General features: G+C 38.3%; 1 protein-coding gene across 1 annotated transcript; it reads right to left on the bottom strand.

Moving 5' to 3' along the window:
• Positions 1-1,120: 1,120 nt before the first annotated feature.
• Positions 1,121-8,840, bottom strand: LOC129778792 (endocuticle structural glycoprotein SgAbd-8-like). The gene is made up of 3 exons (XM_055785902.1): positions 8,686-8,840; positions 8,429-8,626; positions 1,121-1,794 (listed from the first exon to the last, which is right to left on the bottom strand). The coding sequence occupies exons 1-3, from the start codon at positions 8,695-8,697 to the stop codon at positions 1,603-1,605; spliced, it is 402 nt and encodes a 133-aa protein (XP_055641877.1). The 5' UTR covers positions 8,698-8,840; the 3' UTR covers positions 1,121-1,602.
• Positions 8,841-9,193: the final 353 nt, after the last annotated feature.

The raw sequence follows: 9,193 nt of genomic DNA, 5'->3' as shown, positions 1-9,193 counted from the left end.
GTCTGTCTGTCTGATTCTTATGGACTCGGAAAGTACTGAAACGATCAACATGAAAATTGGTATGTAGGGGTTTTTGGTGCCGGGGAAGGTTTTCGTGATAGTTTGAGACCCCTCCCCCCTCTCTAAGAGGGGGCTGCCATACAAATGAAACACAAATTTCTGCATAACTCGAAAACTAGTCAAGCAAATGGAGCCAAATTTGGCATGTGAAGGTTTTACGGGGCACGAAACGTTTCTATGGTGAATACACACCCCCCCCCCTTTCTAAGGGGGACTGCCATACAAATGAAACACAAACTTCTGCATAACTCGAGAACTAATCAAGCACAATTTGGGATAACCCCACATCCCAAATTGTGCTTGATTAGTTCTCGAGTGGGCATGATAAATGTTTCTATGATGGTATGACAACCCTCCCTCCTCTGGAATGGAGAGAGGGTCCCATAAAATATTACACATATTTCAACCAAAAATATTCCAACCAAACATGACAATTGAAAATTTTCGGAAAACTCTGAAGGAAAAAGGGAAAATTCGGAAAATTAAATTCCCATATGTGGTACAATTACATCGTGACGAGCGTTGTAAGTCCATTTGATATTTGCGCTAACGAAATTGATCTTTGTTCGAAACTGGAAATTTTAATGTGTTGAAACGCACTTCTATATTTTCTCCTATCTATACCAAAAAAAGGATCGCCGGATGTGTTGATAAAAGCAGAACTCGAGAAAGGAATTGTTCGATTTAGAGCTGTCTTTATTCTATCATATTTTCTGTATAAAACATTTATTCCATGTGACGGAGAAACATGTTATTTGCAAGTGGTTGAAAAATCTTGAACGAGAATTGTGTCTGGAAATAATCTGATATTATAATGATGAATTTTGTTAGAAATACTAGGAATTTTATAGTAAAAGGTAAACAAAACGGGGCTGATTGAAATATCAATCAATGAACAGTTCTGCGGTTAGACCCATGAACTTGCTCATAGTAAGAAAACGTGAATGTTTGAAGGTAACAAAAAACAAATTTTGGGCGGGGCGAAGTTTGCCGGGTCAGCTAGTTAGGAATAAAATTCATTTGCTTCCAAATAGTAGAAAAAATAATTGCTTCGAAAGAATCGATCCTTTCAATAAACTGTTTCGCAAACATAAATTTTATTGCAAAATGTACATTGTACTCAGCTCACGTTATCACCTCGCGAAAACACCCTTCCTTTGCTTAGGCTTCGTTGGGTATTTGCCAAATGTCGCTGCTATATCCATTATATCCGATGACCGAAGCTAGCTTCGGTTAGTATGTCAAACAACTAGCATTTTAAGAAGGTCATAATTTCGCGACACAATTCATCAGACGGACATGTACTTAATATCTTAATACTTATCTCTTTCGGCCGGTAGAAAAAAATGTACTCTCAGTACACTCGCTTTTTCATTTATTGTTGGCTTCAATCGAAAATTTACATTTTATTCTCAGCAACGTCCGCTCTGACAAACTGATTATGATTAGCTTTGATTTCAATTAGGAATAGGTAAGGTTTCTCCAGTAAGGTGCGGCCCAAGCTGGATAGGGCGAACCGACTCTTGCTAGTTATGCTCTTCTCTATAATCGACGGGTGTCAATACTGGGTGGTTGGCTGGCGAGAAACTCAAGCGCCCGCTGAATTGCCGGTGGGATCGGTGGAGGCGTGGGAAGATGATCACCGATGGGCTGGAAGCCGTTCTCGTCCGCGATGTACTGCACCCGGATCAGTTGCCCTTCGGGGGATGTGTACGAGTATTCGCCCTGGGCTACCTGGAATTTAGGAAAAAATTGCAGTCAATACAGAGTGTTAGGTTATTCAGTGCAAATATTTTATAGTGTGACAGAGGGTCAAATTTGATGAATTTGATGATGATGATTTGATGAATGTTATATTGCTTTCATTTGAGAGTTGATAAAATCTTTAATTTTTTACAGAAACAAATTGTAAAACATTTGGATTAGTGAAATTTGGGAAGCCATTTGGGAAGAACAAAAAATAACATAAGTAACAACACTTCAATATGTTTCTAAATAATTTTCTTCCAAAAATGGATTATATTATAGTTGGACGCTACGCACTTCGCGCTCGGAATAGAAAAACTCGTGCCACGCTATGAAAAATGCCTCGAACGTTACGGCGATTTTGTAGAAAAATAGAAAATAAAACGTTGATTACGAAAATCACCTGGTATTTTGTCCTAACTTTATATTTCCACGATTTCTGAGGCACTGAAACTTATTTTTTGAACGACCCTCGTATATTACTATGAATCGCGAGAAATATATTATTTGGCACAGTGCTCCCGTGGCTGAGTGGTCACACCTAATATGTCGGGGGGGTTCGAGTTCGATTCCCGTTCTTTTTTTTTCGTCAAAGAAATATTCTCCATTCTGCACTGTGGCCACGTGTATCAGAATGCTTTCAAGGCGTGTTATTTGGCATATAAATCTCAACTAAATACTAATGAATGTGACGCAAGTAATACTGCGTTGAGACGGCGAAGTTCCTCTAGGAACGTTAGTGCCATTTAAGAAGAAGAAGCACAATTTGGTAAGGAGTTAATATTGAAAAATACACTGATGTATTTTTAAGAAAAGTAGTGAAGGCAAATGACGATGCGATAAAGTTTTTTGCAAAGCAATCTCAAATTTCAAAATTTCAAAAGGGGTCATTTGACTCCGCCGTGGTAGGTTTAGTGTTAGAGGTGCATAAAATTAAATTGAATCAATTCAAATCGATGAATGAACCACTGATTTCTAGTTTGTTTGAGAAACCCACTAAGTCCACCAATTTTAAAACGTTATAACTTTTGAGCTTCCCCTTAAATTATCATATTGATGAACATTGTAAGGGGTTGTATCTAGGACACGACCGCATATTTTCGACGTAGAACTACGCAATTACATTATGCAATCCACTTGTTTACCACTTCGAATAATATTTTAGAATGCATCAAAATTTTTGTAATAGATTATGTTCTTCGTTACAAATAAATTTGATGAACGTCCTTCAACGTTTTATATGATGCTATGGACTACCAAAATATGTGAACGGAAGAATTCATTGTATCTTACATTTTCCTCTGAAATTATTACACATCTCATGTTTACGTAGTTCTCGAACCGCGGAAGTACATTCACCTCTAGTAACTGAAATGACGATTTTCACAGGCTTCTCAGTTTAAAAGTACGTTTTAGGGAAACATATTCCAGTTTTCACAACGAAAAGCGAGTACAAAAGAACTCAACACCAAAAAATACCCCCGACTTGCATATATTTGCAAAGCGGATTTTCCCCAGACACATTAATTTTGAAGTCCGTGTTAGGGAAACACAGTTCAGTGGGTAAAAAATACCCCCGACTTGCATGTTTTGACAAAGCGGATTCCCCCAGGCACATTAATTTTGAAGTCCGTGTTAGGGAAACACAGCTCGGTGGGAACAAAAAAAAACCCGACTTGCATGTATATTTGCAAAGCGGATTTCCACAGGTGCATCAATTTTGAAGTTTGTGTTGGGGAAACCGTAAATCGGGCCAATCAAAACTTTAAACTTTAAAAGTAAGGGCGTTTAGCTAACGCTTGACATTTTATAGTTGTCAATTGTTCATCTTATTGAAAATAAAATTTTATTAATTGTGATAGACGCGTAGAAATATTTCCTATCAATTGATGCAAACATCTTTCTGATCTGTTAATAAATGTTATAAGCAGTTAAAAGCAGTCGAAATGCGGGTAGGGTTAGCACACATATCGGCAGAACAAATGTATGGGAAAAAAGGAAGTTTAAACTGTTTAGAGATTAGCGAATTGTAATGTATAGCATATCAAACAAATCTTAGACAATTTCCGATTCGATTGGTATGCAAATCATGAGAATTCGTTCACAGCAAAAATTGTTATTAACGTTAACTTTATTTCATAAAAACGTGACCTGTTTTCTGATTTGGTTTCTCGAAATTTTGATCTGGTCCTCCTGCTCCAACTGAGAGAAAGTGTCAGACGTGGTTTGCGCGGTCCCCCAATAAAGTTTGAAGATGAAGAATTAAAGGCTCGATCAAGATCCGTCACAAACGCAACAAGAACTTTCAGATACATTTGGAGTAGCTCGGCAAACCATCCGTTTAAAAGCAATGGGAATGATCCGAAAGATAGGACATTGGGTGCCGTATGGATTGGAGCCACGAGACGTCGAACGTCGTTTTTGACATGGGACTACGTCTAACCGGTATGGGGGGGGGGGGGGGGTGTACATGCAGGAAAAAATGAAAGATTCCGAATGCTTATAATTCGAACATTTCTTACTAGATCGGAAAGATTTTTGCATCAATTGGTAGGGAATATTTCTACGCTTCTATCGCAATTAATAAAATGTTATTTTTCATTAGATAAACAATTGAAAAACTGTAAAATGTTGAGCGTTACCACAACGCCCTAACTGCCTCGTTTTGATTGGCCCAATTTATGGTTTCCCTAACACAGCCATCAAAACCAAGCAGCCTTGGAGAAATCGGCATTGCAAATTCATACAAGTCCGGGGCATTTTTGTTCCGACTGAAATTTGCCTAACACAGACTTCAAAACCAAGATGTCTGGGAAAATCGGCTTTGCAAATGAATGCAAACTGCGAGTACTTTTGTACTCGTTTGCCCTTGTGCAAACTAGAATATGTTTCCTTAACACGGTCTCCTAAACTTAGGAACCTGGGAAAATCGTACTAGAGGTGAATGAACATTCAGGCTTAAATCCTCTATAGTATAAAAAGTAGAAGTTGAAGTTGTTGATTCATACAAGCCAGAGGTACTTCTGCACCCGCATGTTTTTTTTTGCACTCCGAAAAGTGTTTTTCTAACACGGATTAAAAGAACGAGTACGAACATAACGCTTTGGCTCGGTTATTCAAGATTGCATTGATTGCCTCATATCTACTATTCACTGAAATGATTGCTAAGCTAAGGTAGTCCCACGTCAACCTTGCGGTTATATCATAGATATAACCCACCCATTTTTTCTCGTGCGAACAACTGCTCCAACGGCATAAAAGAAAGGTTTTTTTTTCATTGAATCGTTACTGGTGATGAAAAGTGGGTCCATTACGATAATCCTAAACGTCGGAAAACGTATGGATACCCCGACCATGCGTCAACATCGACGGCTGCGCGGAATATTCACGGCCAGAAGGTTTTGCTGTCTATTGGGTGGGACCAGCTGAGTGTGATGTATTATGTGCAGCTAAAACCGAATGAGACCATTACGGGGGACTTCTACCGACGACAATTGATGTGTTTGAGCCGTGCACTTAAGGAAAAACGGTTACAATACGAGCAAAGACACGATTAAGTTATTTTGCAACATGACAATGCTCGGCCGCATGTGGCGAAACCGGTCAAAACATACTTGGAATCGCTGAAATGGGAGATCCTATCCCACCCGCTGTATTTTCCAGACATTGCTCCGCCCAAGCACTACCTTTTTCGTTCGATGCAACATTTGGTTGACCAGCACTTCTCTAATTTAAATGAAGTCAAAAATTGGATCGATTCATGATCCAATATCATTACTTTGGATATTAAGTTGTTACAAACTTTTGCAGAATAAAGCATTCATTTTTGAAAAAAACGAAGAAACTTATCGTTACTCTTATTACACCCAGGTTTTTCTTACGCGGGGTATACCGTTCTGAATCATATTTCGGACACTTTGTTCTAATATCTTGAAATACTTAATGCACTGATGATATAACTATAAAATTAATATCACAATTGCTTCTTTAGAGTAATCCCTTGGTTTCACTATCATTTCGTAGGAAAACAACATTTGAATTTTAACATAATCGGCAAAAGTCTGAAAACACTACTCATTATCGTTTGTGTTTGACGTTTGCTTAGCGTGAGCACGTAGAATTTACCCGTTCATAAATATTTAAATTTCTCCCGTGTTCCATCAGTTCTCATCATCGTTAACAGTTTACTGTGATTGCTTGGTAAGTGTTTCGCAGTTGACTATAAAATATAATCAAGTGTAATGTAATTTTCGTCCAAAAAATTACAAAATAAATTATCCGAAATATGAATTCAATCTGTCCGAAATTTGATTTAGTGTCCGAAGTTTGATTCTTATTCGCTTCATTTGAAAAGCATTTTATTCGATGATTTTTTTATGTTTTCAATCAAATAGGTACCAAAGTAGAAAGCATAAAAGCATATTCAACCAATTTATTAAAAATATGAACCGAATAATACCTGTGCATAAAGTTTAGATCTGTTTGCTGCATCACATGCCTTAAGCGTCCGAAATATGATTCAGAACGGTACTTTTCTCGCATCAGTTTCTGTTCTGCTTTCGCATGGAACAGTCGTGAAAAATTGTTGTTGTTTACTTATAGTTGGTTAGATTCTAAATTCTAGCTGAATTGTGCAAACAGCCATATTTCAACAAGTTAAGGGGGGACCCCGTGTCTGGAAGGTCGAAAAATAATGACTTTTTGTGATTTTTTTTTCGGATGTTAGGAATAAATTGAAGTGTTCGGGTATTTTTGTTATTGTTTAAGGTATATTTGATGATACATTTCCTATTTTTTAAGTGCACGAATAATGATTATTAAGTTGTTGACAGCTGGATGCGTAGAAGCTGTCTGAAAATCGGTACCTTGCTGGTGGTATCGGTTCTGAAACAACGGGGTTTCGCAAAGCGAATTCCAATGAATATTTTGAAACTTTAGGACAATACCTAAAGCGTTACATAGGGGTTTTTGAAAATACGAAAAAATGTCAGAATTGCGGTCATTTTTTGTAAAAAATTTAGTTATTTTTCATGAATAATCGCTGTTTAGATATTAATAAAAAAAATTAATAAATGAAATATCAAAAAAACGGCTATGTAACGCTTTAGATAATTTATTTTTACATGCTTATAAAAAATTTCAGTCAAATCGGTCGAATAGATCTTTAGATATCGATACCACCAGCTGAAAATAACATGGTTCCGAGAAAAACGCGTTTAAAAATTCGTACATAAATACTGTATCTCCTGAGGTGACCTCATACTTCTGGCTGTAACTTTCCAACGTCATCAAATATCGAAAAATCCCTTTAGGACAACATTTCTGAGGGCATAAGTTTCCTAAAAATGCAAAAAAAATAAAATTCGATTTTTTTTCTATTTTCTAGACCAGGGTCCCCCCTTAAAGCGGCTAAGTTCTTCATAGGAAGAGGGGAACATTTGATTTTTAGTTCTATCCTGTAGCCAAGTTTTAAATTTTCGAATTTACTGACGAAAATTTTCGAAATTTAAGACTTGATCTTCTACTGCAGTGGCACTCAAGCAATTCGATAGTATTCATCTTGTGCATTGAATGAGTACTATTCGAAGTATCATAATCAAACAATTGACTTAGTAAATGAATCTGACTGCTTCTTGAATATTGTTTAAAGAGCATCAGAGAACGAATGCACCCTTTGCACTAAGTGCCATACAAAATTGCTCACATCCCTGGACAATATTACCAACGATGTATGACAATCTTGACCTTTGCAAATACGCATCATATGCCACACGGGGCATGACCCCCGGTTCATCAATCGCAAAACTAGTTTCCCCCTTTTGACACATCGTCGCATCGTCGTCCGACATTAACGGCTCGTTCGTCACTTATGCGTATGAAGAGTACCAATTATTCACAGTGCTCTGACACACTTAAGCCCTAGAGGAATGCTGGTCGCGAGGCGCAACGTGTAATATTGGAGAGACAGAGGCTAAAGAGCAAATAAACATTTCTTCTGCAATCGATCCGGTGCGATAGGATCTTGTAACGCAGCGGCCCCAGCGGTGATGTGAAGAAGATGGTGATGCTCCTTTACCGGTTGGCCTTTCTGACCCACTGTCTTATTCTCGGGTTGTATTTTAGACCACCGCCACCACGATGCTGTCCACCGTGAAGCTCAATTTAATAATTCACTCTCTTGCACATCCTCCGTTTTATTAATGAGACACTAAAGGATTGCGAAATTTGTGCGTTGAGCAGTAGCTGTAGCCAGGTCATATTCTTGTGTTTTTAATATCTACTACAAAGTTAGACAATGTCTGAATACGATGAAGCATTTGTGGGGATGTAGAAAGAAAAGAAAGAAAAGGCAAATGTAAAACGAAAGTCGAAATAAAATCATGTCTGCAGACATGCTTTTGAAGCTAATTTTGACGTGAATTTAATATTCCGTTCGTAGAAATGAGAAAAATGTGACAATACTTCAAAAGTCTGCCATCAATTCAGAAATGCTCAAGGTTAAGCCCTCTTTGACTAAAACGGTGGATATATTCAGCCTAAAACGACAGTGAATATTTGAGCCAATTCTAGAGATAATATATCTGCAGCCGAGAAAGATTTAATAATACCCCAAGTCACATACCTGTGCCTCTTGTTCGGATCCAGGGTTCTTTAGGAAACCTTGTTCTTCCGCTATGATTCCATTTCCGGTCTCATAATTCCATCTGTACGACCCATCGGGATTAATTTCTTGCTCCTGTCGGATAATGGGGATTGGTTCCAAGATAGGTCCTTGTGGCACACCGTAAACACATACCAAGAGAACAGCACTGGCTATTATCTACAGGAGAGATCACAATTTTTATCCACAATCGTTCGGGGAATTCTTTCGAAACTTACAATTAACTTCATTTTCAGCAAACAATTAAAAACACAAACAATCGCCACAAATGGTAATCACTATTTTGTGCTGAAGAGTCTCCACACGGATCGAAACACTCTATAACTATCCTCGTACTGGAGGTGTCAGTACCTGTATGTAGTATTTATATGCAAACCCACCCTTACGGGCAAGTGTTGCACTGACGGTCCGCATGAGGATGAAGATTCTCCACTCGGTCTGTCTTAGTATCAGACAACCCCTCCCCGGGGGTAATAGTATGAAATTTATGTGTAAACTTACCCGTACTTTCTTGCCACTGCGGTAGTGCCCATTGATCCGACGCTCGTTGCAAGATTCAGTCCAAGACGATGTCGAGCTCCACCATACAAATGTCCACAAAGCAAAGCGTGTCTGTGTTGAAGAAGATTATTGCTGGCGAGACATCCGACCATAAATGCTTTTTTCCTACCGCGATTTGGGGATGTTGGCGGCTAGGCAACAACGCTGCTGCAATCGACGAGAAGA

The sequence above is a fragment of the Toxorhynchites rutilus genome, chromosome 3, assembly GCF_029784135.1.
Source record: "Toxorhynchites rutilus septentrionalis strain SRP chromosome 3, ASM2978413v1, whole genome shotgun sequence".
In the NCBI taxonomy this organism is placed as follows: domain Eukaryota; kingdom Metazoa; phylum Arthropoda; class Insecta; order Diptera; family Culicidae; genus Toxorhynchites; species Toxorhynchites rutilus.
Note: the sequence above shows the minus strand (reverse complement) of the source record. Positions and strands in the feature narration are given on the sequence as shown.

Coding starts and splice junctions, on each gene's coding strand:
- LOC129778792 (XM_055785902.1), bottom strand. Junction 1,795..8,428: donor GATCCGAACAAGAGGCACAG/GTATGTGACTTG, acceptor CCTAAATTCCAG/GTAGCCCAGGGCGAATACTC.